Source organism: Sorex fumeus, unplaced genomic scaffold (genome assembly GCF_029834395.1).
Source record: "Sorex fumeus unplaced genomic scaffold, SorFum_2.1 ptg000008l, whole genome shotgun sequence".
Classification (NCBI taxonomy): domain Eukaryota; kingdom Metazoa; phylum Chordata; class Mammalia; order Eulipotyphla; family Soricidae; genus Sorex; species Sorex fumeus.
In genome coordinates this window covers 55,465,989-55,490,172 of record NW_026606065.1, presented here as the reverse complement: position 1 = coordinate 55,490,172, position 24,184 = coordinate 55,465,989, and the positions used below count along the sequence as shown (strand labels likewise).

At 43.0% G+C, this 24,184-nt stretch overlaps 2 protein-coding genes across 2 annotated transcripts in view; one reads left to right on the top strand and one right to left on the bottom strand.

Moving 5' to 3' along the window:
- Positions 1 to 765: 765 nt before the first annotated feature.
- MZT1 (mitotic spindle organizing protein 1) lies at positions 766 to 17,548 on the bottom strand. Its single transcript, XM_056109723.1, has 3 exons — positions 17,423 to 17,548; positions 7,689 to 7,834; positions 766 to 2,691 (listed from the first exon to the last, which is right to left on the bottom strand). Exons 1-3 carry the CDS (start codon positions 17,514 to 17,516, stop codon positions 2,668 to 2,670), a joined length of 264 nt encoding a protein of 87 aa, XP_055965698.1. The 5' UTR covers positions 17,517 to 17,548; the 3' UTR covers positions 766 to 2,667.
- Positions 17,549 to 18,909: 1,361 nt separating this feature from the next.
- BORA (BORA aurora kinase A activator) overlaps positions 18,910 to 24,184 on the top strand; it is a 32,847-nt gene continuing 27,572 nt past the window's right edge. The window contains exons 1-2 of the mRNA XM_056109931.1: positions 18,910 to 19,073; positions 20,834 to 20,940. Coding sequence (XP_055965906.1) covers positions 18,921 to 19,073; positions 20,834 to 20,940 — 260 coding nt within the window. The 5' untranslated portion in view covers positions 18,910 to 18,920. The remainder of the gene's footprint in view (positions 19,074 to 20,833; positions 20,941 to 24,184) is intronic.

Here is a 24,184-nt window from a genome sequence, read left to right as displayed (position 1 = left end):
TTTGGGAAAGAGGGGGCAGTAAGTCAGATTAGTTTCAGAACCTCTGGATTAGCTGATGAAAGAGTTGTAGCCACAGTTTTCTAGGTTTAGTGATGGTTCTAGTTATTTTTAGTTATCACTAACTGTACAAACTTAAAAGGTTAAAAAAAAAGGCAGCAAATTATATTTTGCCACAACAAAAGTGGAGAGTGTGAGAAGCTGAATTTTCAATTTTAATTTATGTAAGGTTTAAAAACTGATACTTGATTCAGTTACCAAGGATCTTTTATGTTTCAAACACTCCTGTAAACTTAATGTTCCATGAAGGAAAGCTTTTATTTGAAATAGAGAAAAACAGCGTGTGTGTGTGTGTGTATGTGTGTGTGTGTGTGTGTGTGTGTGTGTTTAGTTTTGGGGCCAACAGCTCAAAATGCTCAGGGTTTACTCCTGGCTGTGAGTTCAGGGATCATTCCTGGTGGGGTTCATAGTGATCAGGAATTGATTCTGAATTTGCCATGAGCAAGTCTAGAGTCTAGTGTCTTATCCAGAACTCTTCAGAGCTCTCATATATATTTAAAATGGTAACTTTTTTTTTTAAATTCGAGGCAATGTTAATACTTAGCTCTTTTTATTACCAAGGAAGAAGTATCCTGTTTTACACCTCAAATCTACCTTTATACTGTAAATCACATAGCTTAACTTCAAACTCGATAACAGGACTAATAAATGTCTAAACAGTACCCTACAAAATAGGTTGAATTCCCCAAAATTATTAAATCAAAAGTATGCTGATACAACCAAAATGTTTTTATTTATTGATAACACATACAACACTGATTATATCAGTATTTCGCCTTCCTTAAAAGTACTTTAAGTATGCGTTAAAAATATATGTCAACATTTAAGAAATGTAACACATAGTCCTTGGTAAACATAACTCCTCGGTATATTTTCTTGCTGTTTCATACATAAATAACTTAATCTAAAAAGTCATAAATAAAACTATTAGTTCTTATGACCCAAAAGTATATACAAATTTTGAAACTTGACAGCTTATGACTTTAAAAATATCAACATGCAGTATTTGCAGTACTTACTACCAAACAGCCTAACATCACAAGTCAACACTGTCTCCCAACCAGTTCTGTCAATACATCTTCCAGTGCACCTGGTTAAGGATGCATGTCATAAAAGAAAGCAAAATGGCCTGGGATATGGCTCAAGTGGTGAATAATGTGCCTTGTTAGTACATGACCCTGAGTTCCATCCGTCATACTTCATACTACCAAGCCCTCCCAGGCATAGGCTCCACAAAAACAAAATGTCAAAATGGTCAAACTACAATTTTTAAAACAACAGTACAGGTTACTGTTTAAATATTACTAAGTCTTATTAAAACACTTCAGTCTGCAGAAAAAAAGGGCTGCTAAAGTATGAATGCTTATAGTGCCAGTTTCATGGAGTCTAAAAACGACTAAGACTTAGCAAACGTAATTAAATTTGTACATTCTTGGGAAAAGTATTCCACTGATTTCTATTACAGAAAGTTAATATTCACCCAACTTTTCTTTTCTTTTTTTATAATGCAGGAGCACTGCTCTTTATTCAGCCATTCATTAAGCTGCCTGAATTGGGCATGAGCTCCACTTAACCTAAATTTTCTAAAATTTAATTTGAACCATCACCTCAAAATTTTCAGGGTAAAAATATGACACAAAAATGACCCTAGAAGGCATACTCACAATTCCTGCTAGAGAACACCTAATAATTTAATTTCTGTTTAATGACTGAACAAAATATTTCCTATTAACTGATTTATTACATAAACAGTCAAGATGTTTTGGATAAACATGTAAATGTAATAAAATTAAAAAATGTCTTCCACATTGGAAATGTTTTAGTATGCATTTTCAGTCTTTCTTACATAAGAATAAAAGAGAAAGAAAAACACGTTCAATTAACTGTCGCATTAAATGTCTATGACTCAAATGACAAAATACTAAACTAAGCACTGCCATTGCTCTTAAAATCTAAGTTTCTAAAAGTTCTATTTCTTAGTACAAAAAAATGACTTGGTTCTGTCAAGCTTTCTGTTTAAAAAACTAAATATTCTTTGTTAAAGAGCATATTAGAACAAATGTTTCCCCGTGTGCTGATAAAAACAAGATTCTGATCTACATAATGAACCTAAATAAAAATTCACAAACGGTGGATGAAATTCTGACAACTTCCAGTCCAATGTAACATAAATCTAGAGTTATTGTACATAAACAATTTAAAATTAGGTTTATAATGGAAATGTCAACAAGTCATAACTACTACATTATTACTGATGGGTTCCACTATCCTTCAGCTAGGCACAGCAGATGTGCACATCTGATTGAGAGACTGCTTAGAAAATTAAAGCTAGCTGAGCTATAAATAAGGAATACATAAATAGGAATTCAGCAATGTCAATGCGTGAGCCACTGGAAAAAAAAAGTAAGACATGACGTAAACACATCTGATAGCTCTTTTTGTAAGCCACTTTGCACTGATTTATAAAGCTATAGTTGTGTAATTCTTTTTAAAAGGAAACTGTTTCTACACTGCTGCATGCAGTAATTTCGTTGTACACTCTTGACTACAATGCAATCTTCAAATTCTTTTGCAGAGCTTGACATCTCATCAGGATTTCTCTGGAAAAAGTCAGCTTGTAATATTTTCAGCAGCCTAGAACAAGAAAGTCACATTCATTATAATAAAATCATGAAGAAAGGGACCATGAAGATAGATTTTTTAATACTATACCGTCATTAAAAAACAAATCTCTCCACACATAAACTAAACAACTTTTATCAACTATATAAACAACTATAATGCAGAGTTTTTTCTTTTTTTGCGGTTTATTAGAAATATTAAGCTAACAAAAAACTTAGCTGAAGTTTTATAATGTGAAATCACACTGATGCTTGAGATATTAACTTACAGCAAATCCATTTGTAAGTTATTAGTTTATTTCTGAATGTCTTATTATATACAGTATAAAAATGGGATTAAGGATCAAAAAACCAAAAGAATAGGAAAGTCAAAAAAAAAAAGAAAGTTGACTGTTTCTGCTTTAACTATATTACCAATCATTATAGTTTGATTCTTTTGCAGAAATTCCCAAATACCAGGGACCTGGGGCATGGCTCAGTAGCTAAAAGCACTTGCTTGGCAAATGTGTGGTTGTGAGTTCAATCCCTGCTGTTACCCATGCACTAAGTTACAGTACTTGTGGCTCTATCTGGGACCCTTGGCAACACAATGTTTGCAGTCTGGCACACAGCAGGCTGTGTGAAACACTGCAACTGTAAGTGTGTGACCTCAATGTACCACAGATAAAGAGAAGTGAGTGTGTGAGTCCTGGCAAGTAGTATAGTATGATGTGTGTGAACACAAGGAAGTGTGATTCATCTCATGTGGAAAAGAAATCTGCATTCTATTTCGGGTACCGGGTATTGATCCCAGTGCCTGATTCATGCAAGGCATGCATCTTAATGCTTTTTTCCTGTCCTAGATATTATTACGGCCTACTGAATGTGGAATAATCAAAATGTTCAAACTGAAAAATGCCACGTTAAAGAAAGTGATTATGAACCTCCTCTAATGCCTTGGGTTTTATTTTATCTAAGAAAATACTGTGCCAAAAAAACAAAAAAATAACCATGCCTGTTATTATCTCCAGTACCTTATGTAGCTAGATTGCTTGCCTCTAGGTTTCTTTATGACAAACTGCATTACACTATAAAAATCTCTTCCTATTTGCTTTGAAACAACAGCATAGAGAACAAAACTCCTGCAGTTGTGGAAGAAATGTATTAACTCAATCCTCCTTCAACTAGAAATTTAAAAATCTGTTGACTGACCAAAACTGCTATTTCTTTTTGTTTTTATAAGGGTTATGAGAGAAAACTAAGCTCAGGAATGATCCCATACTATAGATCACTGTCTGAGTTCTAGTATCCATTTCATCCTCTCTTCCATAGCCAGCTGACAGTCTTGAGGATACAGATGGAAACTTAGTCATTAACAATTCTGAAGTGGTTACCCACTCTGTCTTAAATCCCAACTTGTATACTTCAGTGTAGGTCCTGGAGGGAAAAAAGCAAGGCAGACCAATAAGCTTCAGATTCTGCCGCACTAAACCATTAGGAGCAAGAGCAGAGGTGGAAGCAGCGCTGAAATGCTATAGGAAATAAAGTGAGGAAAGCTGTCTGTAAAGTTTGGCACAAGGAAAATATTTATCAACAAAAGCTCTGCTTTTCCATTATCTAGTTATCTTCCTTTTTGTAATAGGACAGCCATAGCTAAGTTAAAGAGGCAGAAATTTTTAAAGAAGTATGAGGTTTTTTTTTTTTATAATTAACTTGTAAATGAGTAAGAGACTAGAAACTTGACATATTTATCTTGCAAAGGATCTGTATACAGGTTACTTTAAAGACTATCAAAGGGCCGGAGTGATAGTAGGACGGGTAGGGTGTTTGCCTTGCAGGCAGCCGACATGGGTTCAAACCCCGGCATCCCATATGGTCCCCCAAGCACCGCCAGGAGTAATTCCTGAGTGCAGAGCCAGGAATAACGCCTGACCATCGCAGGGTGTGACTCAAAAAGTAGCACAGTAGCACTGTCATCCCGTTGTTCATCAATTTGCTGAGTGGACACCAGTAACGTCTCCTTCCTGAGACTTGTTGTTACTGTTTTTGGCATATCAAATACACCATGGGGAGCTTGCCAGGTTCTGCTGTGCGGGCGGGATACTCTCGGTAGCTTGCTGGGCTCTCTGAGAGGGATGGAGAAATTGAACCCGGGTCGGCCACATGCAAGGCAAACGCCCTACCTGCTGTGCTATTGCTCCAGCCCACCCAAAAAGTGGGGGAAAAAAAATCAACAAAAGGCAAAAGCAGACAACCCAGAAAAACTGGCCAACAACTTGAAAAGAAAAATCAGAAGCAAATGGCAAAAAAATAAGCAAACAACTCAAATTCAAGATAGTATATCAAGTAGGGTGTCTGCCTTGCAGGAGGCCAACACAGGTTTGATCCCCAGCATCCCATATGGTCCTCCATGAGGTCTGACCTTATGCGGAGCCCTACCAGGAGTGATCTCTGAGCACCAAGTCAGGAATAAGTCCTTGAGCACTGCTGGGTGTGCCCCTCTCAAAAAAAAAAAGAAAATTAAAGAAAAAAAATCAAAAGCGCAAGTAATAACCCCATCCCAACTCAATGAAGAACATACCCCGTTAAAAAAAAAAAAAAATCACTGAAAGACTAGTTCCTAGTTCCAAGGCTAAGAAATGGCAATCACGTTGAGTGAGGCTAACTCATTTGCTGCTGTTGGCATTATCAACTACCACAAGGTACTCAAACTCTGTCATTATCTATTGAAGCTGAAGACAAACATAAGCAAGACTGAGCAATTTTACTTCTAGATGAGACCTAAGATCAGTTTACATTAGAAAGGATAAACTGTAGTCTATGTGCACAACGACAAGCCTATTTAATATAAGTCACACTATCCTCGTGGTAAATCTCTGCTCTGTACTTATGTTCTGTTGACCTTGTTCTGCTCGATTTTATTTATAAAGAGTATAAAAGGCACAAGAACTCTTCAGATTCCTAAAGTAGAGAGTACTAGGTGTGTCCTCCGAGATACCTCACAAGGAACTGGCAGGCTGAAGTGAAGAGGCCAGGAACCAACGAAATGCGGGGACGATAAGATGGGCAAGACAGACATTTACACAGCCGTTTCTCTCCAAGAAAAGAGGAAGCGAATAATTTGTCTTGGACAATTTTTAAGAGGAACTCGCTTAATATTGCAGGAGTCATAGTGAGCTAGTACTACTACATAAACACAGACATACAATCATCAGAGGTTTCATTTTCTTTCATACGGGTTTGGAGGTCACACCCAGCAGCACTACCCTGCACTACAGTAGCTCCCTGGCTCCTGATACCGAAGACAAGGAACACAACACTTTCCTCCCTCCCAGGCTCAGTTTTAAAGAGGCCGTGAATAAGAATTTGAAGAGGCAGTCCTCTGGGCCCACAGCAGATCACTGGTCTTTGTGTCTTCCCTTTCCTTTGCAAACCACAATGCCCCAAAGTAGAGAGAGTATGGGGGAATATTGTCTGCCATGGAGATAGAGGGAGGGTGGGAAAGGGGGGGATATACCGGGGATATTGGTGGTGGGGAATGTGCACTGGTGGAGGGATGGGTGTTTGATCATTACGTGATTGTAACCTAAGCATGAAAGCTTGTAACTATCTCATGGTGATTCATTAAAAATAAATAAATAAACAAACACGTGTTCACTGCCAGATGGCTCTAGCCACTGATTATCCTTCTAGAGCATCACAGAAGTCTGACAGCCTTCCTCCATGTCTCTGGTCCCCATCCTCTTCTGTTCAGGCTGGCAGTGTCCTGTGCTGTATCCCTGGGTACACACCTAGTCTCTTGAATGAAAGGTTGGTTGAGAAGCCACACCTCAAATCTTGTCTCCAGGCACACTATTTTCCAAGAATGTTCTAAGTCAAGCTGTTTTCTTTCTGTCAGCTCCTTGCCTTCCTCTTACATTTTACTATTGAATAATGTTTGGAGAACTCATGCCTCAATTTTGACAGTCTGGAAACTTTTCCAGCTGAACATCAAAGTTCACCTCCCACAAATTTTATTTTCCTCCCTAGAGTAGAACATAATTCAGCCAAATGCTCTATCACTTTTATAGCACAAATAGCCTTCCCTCCACTGTTCAGTAATGAGTTCCTCATTTTTGACCAAAATCTCACCATAAGTACCTCTGTAATTCTACCAACATCCTGCTCAGAATGGCACAGATATCAGCCACATACTATTCAAGACAACTGAAGATATCCTGCTCATCTCTTCTTTGAGCCTTCACCAGAATTACCTCTTAACAATAGTTCTACCAATCCTATTCTTCACGGCAATCTAGGTTTTTTCTATCAAGCACCTTCCAGTTTCTAATCAGTACCCAATTTCAAAGTCATTCCACATTTGTAACTATGTCACAGCATCCCATGACCCAGTACTAAAACATGTATTTGATTTCTAGGAAAACAAAATTGTATGAACTGGTTGATTAAAGCAACCAAAATTTCTTCCCTTGCTGTCTGCAGGTTCTAAAGAGGAGCTCTCCTTGTCATGCAAAGTCTCAAAGTTCACCACAATCCTTGGTCTTTGGCTTGCAGACATAATTTCAACAGTTTGTTGTCACTTGGCACTGTTTCCCCTGTATTCTTCAAACACAGTTGTCCTGCTTTTTATATCTGAGTCCAAACTTCCCATCTCGTACAAGGAGACCCATCATCATTTGCCAAAATTTCAACCTAGCTTGCTTATACCTATAGATAAACTACTTCCGAACAGACCCATACGCACCTCAGACTTGAGCTTGACTTTTGGGGGGTAACCAGAACATTCCCCCCAAAAAAATCAAATCTAAACAAAATAACACTAGGGGAAAAGACAACATGGTATGTGATGGTTGAATTTTTGTGATCTGAACATAGGCTATTCTGACCCTGCTCTTCAGAATCTTGATGGTATCCATCAAGATTTAACTATTTATCTAGACTGTTTCACAGTATTTCATCACTACTCATTTTCTAAAGAAAAGCATCTTTCGCTAAAAAAACTCATAATGGAATAATAATGTAATCTCTAACCTTTAGTGTTTCGGTAGCCTTTCGAAGTTCTTTAATTACTGACGATAAAGCTTCTGGATTTATTCCTTGTTCACAAAGCCGCACACAAATGGACAGAGTTTCCATATCTAACCCAGTATTTAAAATTCTTGAAATCTCAAGCAGAACTGAGGGACAAAAAAAAAAGAGAGAAAAGTTAACACAAAACAAATCACATTTGAAATATGTACAGGAAACTTTTGTTCTTAATTCTTGTAATACTGTAAAATACCAAAGTACTTGGGTCAGAGAGAGAGAATAGAGGGTAGGGAGATTGCCTTGCACACGACCGACCCAGTTTACACCCCGGCATCCCATACAGCAGCATCCCTTCCCCTAAGCATTACCAGGAATAAATTCTGAGCAGAGCAAAAAAAGTAACTCCTTAGTATTGGTAGGTGTGGCTCCAATCAAACAAAATACCAAAGAACTAGCATAGCATTCTTAGATTTTATAACTGTCACATTAATGTAAAAGATAAATTTATAACTTTCTTCCACATCTTGCTTTACAGTCTACCATTCGTTTCATTAATGTGTCTAAATGTATGAACCATAATCAGGATTATTTTAAATATTCCCCCTCTATAAAAGTTTACATTTTAGTTATTTCTAAATTGCACAGTAAAATATTAATTTAATAAAAACTAGTTTAATAAATATCTTTTTATTTTATAAATATGTATTACTTAACTACATTTTAAATTCTTGGTGAGTTGAAATTTCCCTATTAAAATACCTTGATAATCATCTGTACATACTAATGTTATTTCATCCGAATAAACTCATAGAAATACTTAATCAAAATGTGCATTATTTAAAGTTTTCAGAGTTAAGGAACTTATACAATTTGACAAGCCTATTTAATCTAATCTGTTTAATCTATAACGTGAAAGCTTTTATCTTTAAACTTCATTTTATATAGTTCACAAAAAAAATCTTTGACATGCAAAATTCTAGCATAGAGAACTGTAAGAAATAAGTACCTAAGCTTCATCAAATGTTGTTTTATTGTTGTTATTTCCTAGAAGGTTTTTTCCCTATTATTTTCTCTGCATTATGCTCAGAAAGCTATTTCCTATGCGAAGACATCATATCATATGGTTCTCATAACCAGTTATAGAAATCAAATTATTTCACAATGCCTTTTCAGCAATTCTGATTGCTGGGGGGAAATTCTAAACAATAATGGTGCATCTTTTGTTGAAGCGATAGCGATAGCTGGAGCGATAGCACAGTGGTAGGGCGTTTGCCTTGCATGCAGCCAACATGGCCGACCCGAGTTCAATTCCTCCGCCCCTCTCGGTGAGCCGGCAAGCTACAGAGAGTATTCGATATGCCAGACACAGTAACAACAAAGTCTCCAATGGAGACGTTACTGGGCCCGCTCAAGCAAATCGATGATCAATGGGAGGGTCTTTACTTACTTACTTAAAAGTATAATAGAATTATATTTCATGTGTTTGGAAAGTTAAGTAGAGGCATGGGAATCATTTTTTTTTAAATTGAACTCATACAGGAATAAATAAATGTTTCCTAGGGAGAGATAGGAAGAACCCATTTCTTGAGTACCATGATCAAAGATTTTCAGAAGAGCTGAACTTAATTTATAGATGATTTGATTTTGGTTAGCTTATCCATTCCTCCAGCATACTATGTGCCTTTCATAAAATTCAAATCAGAATCTATAAAGAATCTATATTGTCTTGAGGTCACCAAAACGTTTAAGCTCATTGAGAGAAATAAGCAAAGGACTTAGGATGGTAAAGATTGCAAATGACTCCATCTACTTTGATTAAACATGTATTATATAGTCATTGAGATTATGGTTCAGACACAAGTTGGTGCAACATCTTATTATCTCATTCTTACTTTAGACAACCTGGCAGGCTACCGAATGTAACCTGCCCACACGGCAGAGTCTGGCAAACTCCCCGTGGTGTATTCGATATGCCAAAACCCAGTAACAATGATGGGTCTCATTCTCCTGACCCTGAAAGAGCCTCGAATGTGGCACTTTCTAAAATCTCAGGGCTAGGATGAAGGAGACATTACTGGTGCCTGCTCGAGGAAATCGATGAACAACAGGATGACAGTGATACAGTGATCTTAAACTATGATTAAGCTTTGTTTTATATTTTCAAGTATAAGTAAACAACAAAGTGACTAAGAGTGTATTCTCTAGGGTCTGGGAAATGGTTTGCTTTTGTATGCAGAATGCCTGGGTTCAAACCTTGCCATTGAATGGTTACTGAGTAATGCTAAATTGGCCACCAAATTAGAAATTAAAACACACACACACACACACACACACACACACACACGGGTTCAAATTCTAAAGCCATTACCTAGTAAGCAAGGTAATCTCTCTATACTTCGTTTTTGAAAAATGGAGACAGCAAGAGTACTTATTTTATAGACTCACTGTGAGAACTGAAGACATACTTAGAATCTTGCCTCACATACGGCAGTGCTCAATGAGTTATTCTTTACAACTACCTTTTCCCTTTTCACTTTTTTGTGTAAGTAACGTGTTTTCCTCAACTCCTACTCTCAGTGACTTTGAGTGAAAAGGTCATCTTTTGGGATGTCCTGGATTGGTAACATGTCCTAGGATGGGCAGTCTTGCACTGGACTCAATGCTCTGGTTCAGCTCCATGTGGAAGTTTCCTGGCTCAAGACACAGAAATGGTGGGTCTCAGTAGGGGGCAGTGGCAGATGGCAGAGTTCTGGCCCCAGCTTCACTCAGGCAGGACAGCAAGCTTCTTCAGGCTCCATCCTGGTTTCCCACTGTGGTTCCCATCTGCTCTCTCTTTCTCATCAACGGAGACTTCCCTTTTCTTATTTTTAAACATGACTTTGCTAATGATTGTAATATAATATTATTTCCTGTCATTTTAAGTACTTGAAGCAGAAAGTTTCAGCAAGTGCTCACTCTATCAATTTGGGGTGTGAATCACAGACTCATTTTTTGGTTCTGATTATTTTCACAAATGGATTATACCTTCTGTACATCCCAAGTTGTTAGCGATGATAATCTAGGACATTACTCATTTTTCTTTGGTACCAAGTCACCTTAAAGAATTCTAATAAAGTTTTCCCCTTTTCTTATCCTGTTCTATTTGCTAAAACTTTCATATCTCATCTATAACAATCAAAGTTTTTTCCCTTTTCTTATTCCTTCCTATTTGCTGAAACTTTTCATATCAATGTTTTAAAAAAGCAATACAATCTGATAATCAAAATTTTTACTTAGAAAGTAACTAACAACAATTTACACAGCTCTCCTTCAGCATAATATTTACTGTTTTCTTTCACAAAGATTTAAAATCCAGAAGAAGTATTGAGTCTTATCAACATTTTTTTCATCAACTACTGAAATGACTGGGTTGAGTTTTCTCGCTCGAAGTTCGTAAGATGGTGTGCTATACTGACATTCCCAATACCTGGTGGGGGGAGGGGAAACAACACCGGGCTTGGGAAAGTCATCTTTTTACAGAAAGCAATTAGGAAGATCAGCACTCTATCTGAAGTTAGCCATTACCTCCTGTGTCACAGTCGTTCAGCTCACTGTAAATACAATCCGGAGCAAAGCAAATGGGACGGGCACCAGGGCCTCACAGCTCTAGCACATAGGTGTATGCTCAGAGGGGACCTGACACAACTTCTGAGACCTGGATTGAAAAAGGCAACATCACGTCTACTGGCACTCTGAAGACACTCTCCCTTGGAACCCAGCCACTAGCACTGGACGTGAGAAAATGCACACGTTCAGCCGGAAGCCCCTGCCAAGGCCCAGCTAAGAGCCAGCACAACTAGGAGACATGTGAGTGAGAAAGCACGGAGATGACTCCAGACTGAGCACTGCCAAACCATGGGGCAGGACAGGCACTCGGTGACAGTCACGTGACAAGCCCAAGCCAGATGACTGAAAGCCAATTTTGTTTTATGCCCCTAGGTTTGGGCAGTTTGTTAGGCAACAGCAGTCAATCAGAACAGATTTCCCGACCCTAACTCAACCTCCAGTATTATCACCATCATTGCCACGAACTGTTTCTAATTCCCTTATTTTTCCCAGTTTTCTCTTTGAGGTAAACACCCTGATGAATGCTATGCTTACTCTGAACTTCATACTGTTCTTCTCTTCCCTTCGTATGACTCAAATGCTAGCTTTCAGAATCATCTTTTTAGAAAAGTTCTGTCACTGTCCTCCTCTTTCTCATCGATTTGCTAGAGCGGGCTCAATAACGTCTCCATTTTGAGACTTGGTGTTACTGTGTTTGGCATAATTGAATACATCACGGGCAGCTTGCCAGGCTTTGCGGTGCAGGCGAGATACTCTCGGCAGCTTGCCGGGCTCTCCAAGAGGGGTGGAGGAATGAACCTGGCTGGGCAGGGCTGGCTGCGCGCAAGGCAAATGCCCTACCGCTGTGCTATCGCTCAAGTTTGTTAAAAATTGATATTTGATCTTTATTTTCTAATTACACAAACTGTAGCACATTCTATGAAACTAACACACACACACACACACACACACACACACACACACAAACACATATATTTTGTGCCAGTTACTGCTGGAAATAAGACAGACACAGTCCTGTTTCTCATTAAAGTTATAGTCTAGGAAAAGAGAAATGGTAAAATAACTGACTCCACTTATCTAAGTTAAATTAAAAAAAAAAAGCATTGTCTTTGAACAGTACTACAAGGACTAGAAGGACAGAGTATGTAGAAAAAGATGCCCAAAAAGTGACATCAAGCAAGCTTCAACTTTAAGAGTAAATAGAATCAGGGTCAGAGTGGTAAGAGTTTGATCCCAGCACCCGATATGGTTCCCGCAGCACTGCCAGGTGTGCCCCAAAACAAAACAAAACAAGAGTGAACCAAATCAACCTACAGTGGAGTTTTGTAAAGAGGGGGTTGAGGTGGCGGGAAAGGGGAGAAGCCAGTGGGGACATGGGGATCATTCAGCAATAAAAGCCCTTTTTTTGGTGAGGGAGGGGTTGGGACACGTGAGACAGCGTTCAGGAATTACTCCCGGCTCTTGCTCAGGGATCATTTCTGGCAGGCGCGAGAGACTATATGCAGTGCTGGCAACTGAACCCCGGTCAGTCACGTGCCAAGGCAAGCACCACACTAGCTCTACTATCTCTCCCACCCCAGCATATCTGGTTTTTAATGGTGTGTACTATGTGTGTGTGTGGGGGGGGGGGGGGGGAAGGGGGGGGGGCGTTGAGCCACATCCCAGAACCTATTCCTGGTTCTATGCTCACAAGTGAATGGTGGTGACTGGGGACCATATGCAGAGCCAGGGATAGAAATGGGATCAGAGTACCGTCCTTTGGGATCCCCAGAGCCATAACAACAGTGTAACTAGGTGTCAATGCACTGCAGCTACCTGTAACACCCCCATGCCCTGACATTTCAGCAGTAATGACAAAGGAAAGGAGGGGAAAGAAAAAAAACAAACCCAGCAGCCAATAGGGAAAAAAAGCATGAACAAAAGAAACCTATGTTGGGAAGAATTTGGCAAATTCCCCAGTCTGAGACTCTCCAAAAGCAACACATGTGACGGGAACACAGATGTAAAATAACAGTGCAGACAGGTAGATGAAGGCCCGAGTCAAGACTACAGAACAACATGGCTTATGAGAAGACATAAAACGGGAGTGCAGCCAGACCAGATTTCATTTCAGCAGACCATAAATCAGGATGGATCTAGGAAAGAAGATGAATCCAGCTACATTACTGCAATTTTGGTGAAAAGACCGGTAGGTGGCATGGACAGGAGAGATCGAGACAAGTGGTCAGCTGGAAATGATCATGCTGGACAAGAACTGAGTGTTAAAAGTAGGTAAAGAGATGTAAGGATAACTTCTCAGAATTTGTATTGCAAACCACAATGCCCAAAGGGTGGGGTGGAGGGAAGGAGCAAAGGAGAGGGAGAGGGGAAGGGGGGGAGAGAAAGAGAGAGGAGGAAGGGAGAGCAGAGAAAGAGGAGAAGAGAGGAAGGGAAGGAGGGAGGGAGGGAGGGGAGAGGGTGAGGGGGAGAGAGAGAGAGAGAGAGAGAGAGAGAGAGAGAGAGAGAGAGAGAGAGAGAAGAAAAGTGCCTAAGTGCCTGCTATAGAGGGAGGCAGGGACTGGGGGGTGGTAGGCGATGGAAGGGAACCTGGGGACACTGTGCTGGGAAATGTACACTGGTGGTGGGGTGGGTGTTGGAACACTGTATGACTGAAATCTAATGAACAGCTTTGAAGGGGCTGTCTCAGAGTGATTCAATAAAAAATAATAATAATAAAAAAAGAGCAGCCACATCCCTCCTACAGAGTGGCGCTGGGAGTGGTTCCTCTGAAGGAAAGTATGAAGGGCTGGAGAGAGACTTGAAGGACTGAGTATCTGCTCTGCATATAGGAATCCATGCTTGGTTCCCCGGTACTGCCATAACCAACTCCGGAGCACAGAGCTGTGGAGAAGCCCTAGAGTACCAGCAAATTATGATCCCCAAACTAAAATTAAATAGACAGTACAGGAGGCAAGACACTTGCCCTGCAGCTCACCCATTTGATATCTGTTTGATCCCAGCACAGATATGGCTATCCGGTCCTGTGTCTGTCCCCCTCTCCCACTTCCCCCACTGAGCACTGTCAGGGGTCACTCCGGGCAGAGTCAGGAATAGCCCCTAGCACTGACGGGTGCCACTCCCACAAACAAACAAACAAACAAACAAAGAAGAGGAACCTAGAAAGAAAATGTCAAAGAGTTATAAGTAGAGGACCTGATGCAAGACCTTATACTAAATCATTGCTGGGCTGGGCTATTCAGGTTTCTTTCACAACAAATCATAATAGTAAAATTAAAAAGAACACTCAGCGTCTAAAATAAATTATATTAAATAATTTCATTTCACAATTAAAACACAACTGTTGGGACTGGAGTGATAGCAAAGTGGTGTTTGCCTTGCATGTCGCTGACCTAGGTTCAAACCCCAGCATCCCATATGGTTCTCCAAGCACTGCCAAGACTAATTCCTGAGTGCAGAGTCAGGTATTGCTGGGTATAACCCCCAAAAGCAAAAATAAATAAATAAAACACAACTGTTTACCACTGAGCAGCACAATCATTGCAAAGCAGTGACATCCACGAAAAGATTAAATCACTGTTAGCTGACTATCATTTATAGGTGAGATAGTACAGTGGGTATTTATTTGCCTTGCACAAAGTTGACCTGGGTTCCATCCTTGGCACTCCACTGAGCCTCGCCAGGAGTGATCCCTGAGCACACACACACAGGAATAAGCCCAGAGCATCGCTGGATATGCCCTCCACCCCCCAAAAAGATAGGGATATGGTTAAAAAATATAACCAATAAGTACACAGGATCTTAAGAAAGGTGGTCATTTTGAACACTTCAACGTAGCTCTAACAGCAATACTTAAATAGAGTGAATAAACACAATTTCAAATACTAATGGTGCCTGAGATCAGTCCAGCCCCTTGGGCATGCAACAGATTTTATTCTATGAACCAGGATGGATGGCAGTAGAATGTGAAATGTATGCTTATAGGTCTTTTTTTTTTTTAAAAAAAAATTGAGTATAGGGCCAATTATTTAGTCTGTCATGTTTACTTCTGTACCTATGCAGTAATTTTAAGTGACTGTCTTGACCCTCATGACAAGAGAATCGTTCTCTTGTGTTGAATTTTAATGTCAAAGTCAAAGATGACAATATTTGACGGCCACGTTTGCCAAGTATTAACACACTGTCAACAGAAGCCTGCTCTTTTAACATACTAGCGGGCAAACGGCATGTATGAACTCACACACCCTTTGCTCCAATCTCAGTTCTACTGTTCATGTTTCTTTGCTGGGGTGAGAGAAGTGGGGTGCAGGTTCTGGGCGGCCTGGGATGAACCCAGAGTTTCATGTGCTCGACCACTGGGGTCACACCTCTGCCCCCCTTCCCGGTTCTGTTTTTAAAAATAACCTCTGGAGTTTCTTCACGGGTTCTGACTCTTTATACAAAGTTTTCTCGGTAGGTATTTTGATGATGCAAATAAGCACAAACTTGACGGCTCTCATATGCACACCAGCAGTTCCATTTCTGTGGGGCTGAATCCGTACAAAACTAAGCGCAGCCCACAGAAAAAACAGAAGGGACTGGAGGTGAGAGGCCCCGCACTCTCCATCCTGCTCAAAACACACACTGGCTTCCAAGTGACTGGGGAGGACGGCAAAAGGAACCGAACACAAGGTCAGGGACCAGGTTCGTTCTCCCAAAAAGAGAACCGAGCAGTCAGAGGGAGCGAAAGCCAGGAAGGTCGCTGAAACACAACAATTCTCAAGGGGGAGAGGACGCTCAACGGTCCAAAGCACATTCTACTCCGGAGTCCTGGATTTGGCCTTGGCACTGCAGGGTCACCCAAACACTGCCAGTTACAACCCCAGACCCACAGGGCCGGTGACCAGCCCCCGGCGCCTTACCACTACCGGGCCCTGTCGAACCCTCCCCCGCAACAGAAGCTAGAAACGACAAGTTTGGGGGCCAGGGTGACAGTCCAGGGATTAAGGCCCTTTGCTTTGCATGCGGTGGACCCAGGTTGAATCCCTGGCACCAGGGAGGGTACCTGAACTCCGCCCGGGAGTGACCCCGGCGTGCAACGATGGAAATAAGCCCTGCCCAATAAACTCAGCAGAAGTGCTCAAGGCAAAGGAAAGCGTTAGAAACAGGTCTTCAGACTTCCCAGATGGCCCCCTCTGGGGGAGGGGGCTGCAGTGAGACAGGGAGGAACTGGTGCAGGACGGTGCAGGGCGGGTGGAGGGCGCAATGCGTGCACGGAGCGGGAATGCAAACCGCGCGCTTTTCAACTCCAAAATAAAATAAAATAAAATAAAATAAATAAACACTCCGGAGCAGGTGGGCGGAGGCAAGAAGACAAAGGAGGGGCCGCGCTGCCCATCAGCAGCTCCCTTTCTGGGGATGCTCCTCGGCCGTTCCCGCGGAGTCAAAGTAGCCACAACCACCGCCCCACGAGGCAGAACCGGAACCCAAAGATTGGGATCGGGTCCACCCGGAACAGAAAGGGGCCACGGCACTGGCACCCGGCCAAGTCGTCCTGCTACGCGCCGCCCCCGCCCCCCGCCCCCCACTCCCGGGTTAGAGCGACAGCCGCCGCGGATGCCCAGGGGCTCGAGGGCACGTGAGGACACGCCCCTGACGTCCCCAGTGGCCCCCAACCCCTGGCGCGGCAACTGGCGCCCCCCGGACCCGGGCGGGCGCGCGCGCGGGGAGCTGGAGCGCTGCAGGGGGTGGAGGGGTCGGGCGCGCCCCCCGCAGGGTGGCGGGTGGCCTCGGGGTCGCGGGCCGGAGCGCGAGGCCCACGCGCGCGGACGGGCCGACTGACGTGTGCGGGGGGAGGGGGGGCACCCGAACGCCGCGTGCGCGCCCCCAACCGCCCAAGGACGCGGGAGCTAACGAGCGCCACCCCCCACCCAGCCCAGCCCAGCCCAGCCCAGCCACCCCACCCACCCCCCCACGATGCGGCCGTCCGCCCTGCGGCCCTGGCGGCTGCCCTGGGACGAGCTGCGACGCCCCCGCGTCGGCCGCCATGGGGACCTCCAGTCCGGCCGGGCGGCGTCGGCGCTGGGTCGCCGCGACGGCGAGGTAACGGCGGGCGGGGAGGCGCGGGGGAGGGAGGGCGGGGGAGGGACACTCACCGTCCATGGTCTCCCGCACCGCGTTGAGGTTGGCCGCCGCCGCCGCCGCCGCCGCCGCTCCTCCTCCGGCGCCCGGCCCGCTGCTGCTCGCCATGGCGGAGGCGGGGCAGGGCTTGACCCGGAACTGGATCGAGTCTCCCGCCCGCCCGCGGGCCCCGCCCCTAACTCCCCGACTCCGCCCCCTCCACCTCCACCACCGGGGACTCGCCCCCTTCGCCCCGCCCCCTCAGGCCCCGCCCCTCGCGTGCGCCGGCGTCGATTTGAATCTGGAGCCGCGTCCCGCCCCTCCCCTCCCCCTCCCCCCACCTAACCAGCGCGGAATGCGGGGGGAGGAGTCGCCATTCGAATCGCCCCGGCGGGCGCGCTGCCATTGGCTGGTTCGCGGGCGGCGCGGCGACGCGATTGGCCAGCCGTGGCCCCGGGCCCGTGAGCTGGTTGGCCCAGCGGGCGGGCGCGGAAGCGGGGAGTTAAAGAGTCTCCGCCGGCCCGTGCTGGGGGGGACCTGACGCGGGGTGGGCGGCCCTGGCCCCGGGAGCGCTCGCTCTGCGGACTGGCGTTTAATGTTTTGGGGAGTGGGGTGGGGAGAGGCGGCCTCTCTTTGATGTTAGACAACACGAGGTATGTTGTTTTTTATTACTTTTTGGGGGGGGTGCTGGAGCTGGAGGAGTCACTCGATGCTCGGTTCTGGGTGCTCCCGCTCGCTGGCTCTGGGGTGGCAGGTGGGAGGTGGGTGGAAGAGTCGGGGGAGGGGGTTCCAGAAAGAGGGAGGTCTACCGGGGGTGGGGGGTGTTGAGGGGGACCCCGGCGCGTAGCCCCCAGGAAACGGGCTGCGCTTGGGCTTTCCCAGAGGTGGGCCCTTCCCTCTTTGCTCCGGGGCTGAGCGCGGTTCTCGGCCGGGCCTCGGGGCGCTCGGGGAGGGGAGCGCGTCCGAGGGGTGCGGCCCCGGGCGGTGGGCGTCCCCCCACAGCCCCCTCCGGGTGGGGATCGGCGTGCCCCGGAGGCCCCGTGCCCGCGCCCGCTCGTGCGCCCCCCCACTCGTCGCCCCTCCGCGGCGGCGGCCCGGGGGGACCTTCTCGGCCGTCCAGAGCTGCTGCGGGGAATCTCGCGGGTCCGAGTCCCGCTCGGAGGTTTGAGAAGCGCTCGGGTGGCCCCTTGGGCCGGACTGGACGGAGCTCGCGGCTCCTCGGTGGGGTCGACCCTCTGTGATTTCTCTGGGCGCGTCATTTCTGCAAAGTGGCATCGTTGACGCCTCCTCCGGCTCTCCGGGTCATTTCCAGGGTCCCTTGAGCAACGAGGATGTGGCTCTTCTCTGGCCCGGGCGGGTGGTGGGGGGAAATGATGAGGCTCCCCAAGAGTTTGATTTTGGGTCCATTCGTTTTTGAGAACGGGGTTGAATGCATTTTGATGGTCACACGTGGATGCCGGTGGAGTTTGGTGTCTTTATTTTGTGCATGCTACTGTTTCTTTTTGTTGCTGTTGTTAGTTTTCTCTCAGGGCTATGGGAGATGCCAAGGAATCCAGAATGCAAATAACACCGGCGACTCCAGGGAGGATTCCTGTTTTAAATCCCTTTGAAAGTCCTGGCGATTATTGCAATCTCCATGAACAGACTCTCTCCAGCCCTTCTGTGTTTAAGTCCACAAAGTTACCAGTGAGTCATTCTTGCAAGTGATTTTAGGCGTGAATGTTTTGCTTGAAGAGGTGAAAGGGGAGGTTTATCATGGGGAGTATGTATCTGGAATGTGGTCTTTTAATTTTGATGTTTAATGCGGTTTAATGGCTACAATAGCTGTAAGTGGGTGAGCCAACAATAAGTTCGCTGGAAGATTTTTTTTTTAAGATTTTTTAGTTTTTCTTAACTCAATAGGTAACGTTTTAGCTTCCTCTGCCTGGAGAAGTAGCTAGAAAATCTGGTCGGTGATGTATGTGTTAATACCATATTAGAAAGGTCGTGTCTCTATTCACATATAGGAAATATTACTTGAAGAGTGCTATATTTCAGATACAGAGCATGACTTAGAGATTTTGCAGTGAACAAATCAGATGTGACTACTCGCAAGGAGGGCATACTTTCAACTTTCAGCCAGGTCTAGAGAAGAAAATACTTTGACTTTGCATATGTTGAGACTCACCCTGTTTTATAGCACCGAATAGCCGCAGGCTGGATGCATACAAGAATATGACAGTGTTCCTATAAAGCTATATTTCTTGACACTACAATTTAAGTTTTATTTCATTTTTGTGTGAGAAAACACTTCTGCTTTGAAGATTTTGATTTTTTTGCCTGCAGATTGTATAAAAAGCATCCAACTTCCGTTCTTATGAGCCGTACGTGATTAAACTAACAACTAGAAAAGAAGTGCTACCATTAGTAGTTGAGCCTAAGAACCAATAATTGATGGGCTCACCCCTCCCTATGGAAGGGAAGGGCTCTTTAGGGTAGTATCGAAGTTTTGATCTCACATTTGCTCTTTTTACCAATTGTTGATTACCTTGGGGGAGGTTTTTTTTTTTTTTTACACATATGCATACTTTATCCATAAGATGTAGATAGAATTACTAGAAAATGAACCAAAGAGATAATATAGTAGGTAGTGCCTTGCATGCAGCTGACCTGAATTTAATCTCCAGCCCTGCAGATGGTCCCCTGAGCAGTGGCAGCGGTCATCCCTGAGCACAGAGCCAGGAGTACCCCCTGAGTATTGCTGGGGATGGACCAGTTATCCTTTTTGACGTTCTATCTTTTAAATTAGTAAGCTACCTAGAGAAAACACAAACTAGGTAACTGTTTACCACACATATTTCTGTGTGTCAGGTTGAACAGTGATCAGGTTTTGCAGTTAATCAATTTAGATTTAGTAATCTGAATGCTTGTTTCATAATTGCATTGTGTTAAATGTTAATGATCTTAGCGAAACGTTAAGTCTTAATAAAAATAAATACTAGGGTGACTGTGACCTAATCCTCAAAGCCTAGAATGTATGGATTCTAGGACTGGATTTTTAGACCTAGTTCACAAAAATATGATGATGATAATAATATTTTTAAAGACAACTATTTTATGAGTTTTTTCTGATACTCTCTAGTTAAAATTGTAATTTTGGTTCATTATTATTGAAAGTAACGAATTTTAATACTGCTAAGAAATTTATTTATGGGTATGTCACATAACTGGTATTATGAACTGCGTATGCCTTTTGTGATTTTTCTGTATTAACAGAATTTTGAAAATCTGGTCAAGTCAATTGATTTAGTATGATTTCATTACCATTTCCCACTTAATAGTAAATGCAAAATTTTAAATTAATTTAAAATCTTTATAAGCATTCACATTATTTTTAATCCATTGGTTAGCGTCTGATAAAAAATTTTAGTTTGCTTTTACTCAAAAGATTCCTTTCTTTTGTTAAGACTCCGGAGAAATTTAGATGGTCTATTGATCAACTAGCCGTAATAAATCCTGTAGAAATAGACCCAGAAGACATTCATCGTCAGGCTTTATATTTAAGTCGTTCTCGGTAAGTTTTCTTTCTTGTGCCTAAGTGTTATAATATGCTTTGAGTTAACAGGTGGGAAATACCAAAAGCTGAATATGTTTAAATGTAAAGTTATTAGGGAAGAAAAATTTTTATGTATATTTTTCCTGTCTAATTGAGCAGTGGGACTGGAGCTATAGCACAATGGGTAGGCCGTTTGCCTTGTATGCAGCCAACCCTGGTTCGATTCCTCCATCCCTCCCGAAGAGCCTGGCTAGCTACTGAGAGTATCCCACCCACACGGCAGAGCCTGGCAAGCTCCCGGTGATGTATTCGATATGCCAAAAACAGTGACAACAAGTTTCACGATGGAGACGTTACTGGTGCCCACTCGAGCAAATCTATGAGCAATGGGAGGACAGGGCTACAGTGCAGTGCTAATTAAGCAGTGAGTTGAAAGCACTCTATCCAGTACAATTCCCTTATCAACAGTTCCAAAACTGAACTGAAGTTCTTTCTCTTTTATTTTTAATAAGAAATTAATAATTTTTTTAAGTTTTTCTGGGCCATACCTGACTCTGCTCAGGGATCACTCTTGGTGTTGTCTGGTAGATCATGGGTGGTTCCGGGGATGGAACCCAGGTTCCATCTGTGTGCAAGGCAAGTGCCTTGCCTGCTGTAGTGTCTTTCCAATCCTGAAGTCCTCCTTCTAGAGACAGTGTACTTTCTCCTGGTGCTACTTAAGGAATTAATCTGCGTCCCTAAACTTGATTGATGGAAGCACATTTTGAGATTGGTATCTTTCTTGCATGATTGTGGTTTCTTCTGCATTTTTTTTTTTTATCTAGAGGGCTCCTTTTGTTTTAGTTCTTTTTGTTTTTTTTTTGTTGGTGTTGGATAAAGCACAGTGCTGTTGCCTCGCTGTTTGCCCTTGGGGAAACCTGAAATCTCCTTACAAAGTTAAGACCAGTTAAGTGAAAGGAAATGTATTAGTAACATTTAGTAATGCAGTAGTAACCTGAGAGCTTTTCCAAAGACATCCTACTTTCACTTAGGACCCTTGGGAAATCTAAATTACTTTGTCTTGAAATCAGCTGTGGAGTAAGCAGCTTTAAGGATGTGCTGTATAGGTTTCTCAGTACTAGTAAACTTCAAATTTGTACTGCTAATCAATGCTTAATATAGTGAGAACTTGTACATCATTGGCAAAGGAAATCTAGTTTTTGATTACAAGTTGTTAGGTAGCAGTGCACTTTAATTGTTTAAGGAACTTTAAAATTTTCAATTTTACTTATTCATTTATTTGTATTTTTAGGTTTTGGGTCATACCCAGCTGTGCTGGATTCAGACTTACTCTTTTCTCAGTGCTCAGCAATCATTCCTGGCTATGTCCAGGGGGACCATATGTATCTGGGCTTGAACCTGGGTTGGCTACATGCAAGCCTTCCCCACTGCCCTATCGTGCCAGTCCCTATGAGACTTTCTTAAAAATTTTTGATTAATGCTGTTATGACCAACTTTAAGTTTTTGGTCCTAAGTGTCAAAAAAACCCCTTTCCTTTAACTTTAGAATTCATTCCCACAAAGACTCCATATTGAGGTAATCCTCCCAATGTTAGTCTTGTTTTTCCTAGCCTTTCCTCTCTGGGTTTGGTTAAAAAAAATTGATGAGAACTCATAATATTGTCTATTCAGGGTACAGAGAAGGAAATGGGATGAATATAGATCATAACAAATTTTTAACATAAATATATCGATATCTTTGGAAGAGAAAGTGAAAAGAATAAGCCAAAAATGAGCCCATATTTTGTCTCACAAATTATATATACTTTATATTTTGTCTGATCTACTGAGTGTATTTAACCACAGATACTATTATCTGTCAGAGATGAGGTATTTATTAACCACCTGACTATATCAGGTTCTTAGAAGCCCCTCTGATGAAGCAGTAGTTTCTTAATACTGAGCAGAGTTTGCTAATGCTTCTACGCTATTAGTATTATTTATTGTTATTATATTGTATGCGCTGTCATTTTGACTGACATGGCCATGACAAGGTGAAGAGAAGGAGGTTCTCAACCTCCAAATGACAATGGCATGTGGTTTTATCATTTCCTGTGGGGTCTATTTACTTATGATGTCCTTACTTAAAAATATCCCCCTCCGACTTTAATTTCTGGGACACGTATGATCATGCATAAGTTATGGTAGTAAAAAAAAATACAAGAAACATGCTGAAGGAAAGGAGCTTTAAGTTGTTATAAAGTCAAAATAATAAGTCTTCCCCATTTATTAATGGAAAGCCACTATTCCTTCCCAGAACCAGCTGAAAAGGTTGTGATACAAACTCACTGTAGAGTCTTTAGCAGGAAGATGCCTTATTCTTGGGACCCAGTATTTTATGTTAGTTCTTAGCATGATAAATTTGGGTTGTTGTAATTAGTGTCGAAGGTGGGAAAAGACATGCATGGACGGCATTTTTTATTTTGATACGGTATTTTACAATCATTTTGCCTACTGGAGCTGTTGCTATGATAGTTTCTTTTCTTCTACTTCAGAGTGAGTTTATCCTAAAATTGTAGTTATGATAAATTTGTTGTAATTGAAGAGAAAGCATCTGAACAGTATTAAAATTGCTGTGCAGTGAATTGCTTGCGGTGATCAAAGAACAAAGTTCATTCAGATTAATTTTGTTAATAACAATTTAAAAGTTATACTCATGTAAAGCTTTTTTTTCTTTTGTTTTCCAACTATTATTTTTTTTAAATTGAATCACAGTGTTATGCACATTTATAAGTCGTTCATGATTGGATTCCAGTCATATAATGTTCCAACACCCATCTCTTCACCGGTGCACTTTTCCACAACCAATGGTCCCACTTTCCCTCCTGCGCCTATACCCCCCCATCCCACCTTCTGTCACTATGACAGGCACTTCTCTCTCTCTCTCTCTCTCTCTCTCTCTCTCTCTCTTTTTCTCTGGTTACACCCAGCAATGCACAGGGATTACTCCTGGCTCTGCACTCAGGAATTACTCCTGGCGGTGCTCGGGGGGACCATATGGGATGCTGGGGATCGAACCCGGGTCGGCCGTGTACAAGGCACATGCCCTACCCACTGTGCTATTGTTCCAGCCTCCTCTCTCTCTCTTTCTCTCTCTTTCCCCCTCTCCCCCTCTCTCCCTCCCTCTCTCTTTCCTCCCCTCCCCTCTCCTCCCCCCCCCCCCCCCTTTCCTCGCCTCTCTTCTCTCTTCTGTCTCTCCTCTTTTGGGCCTTATGGTTTGCAAT

Excerpts from the sequence above, each read along its gene's own strand:
- MZT1 (XM_056109723.1), bottom strand. The coding sequence starts at position 17,516 with ATGGCGAGCAGCAGCGGGCCGGGCGCCGGAGGAGGAGCGGCGGCGGCG. Across the intron at positions 7,835-17,422 it reads GGTGCGGGAGACCATGGACG|TTCTGCTTGAGATTTCAAGA; the intron begins GTGAGTGTCCCT and ends TTTGTCCCTCAG. Across the intron at positions 2,692-7,688 it reads AGGCTACCGAAACACTAAAG|GCTGCTGAAAATATTACAAG; the intron begins GTTAGAGATTAC and ends TTCTTGTTCTAG.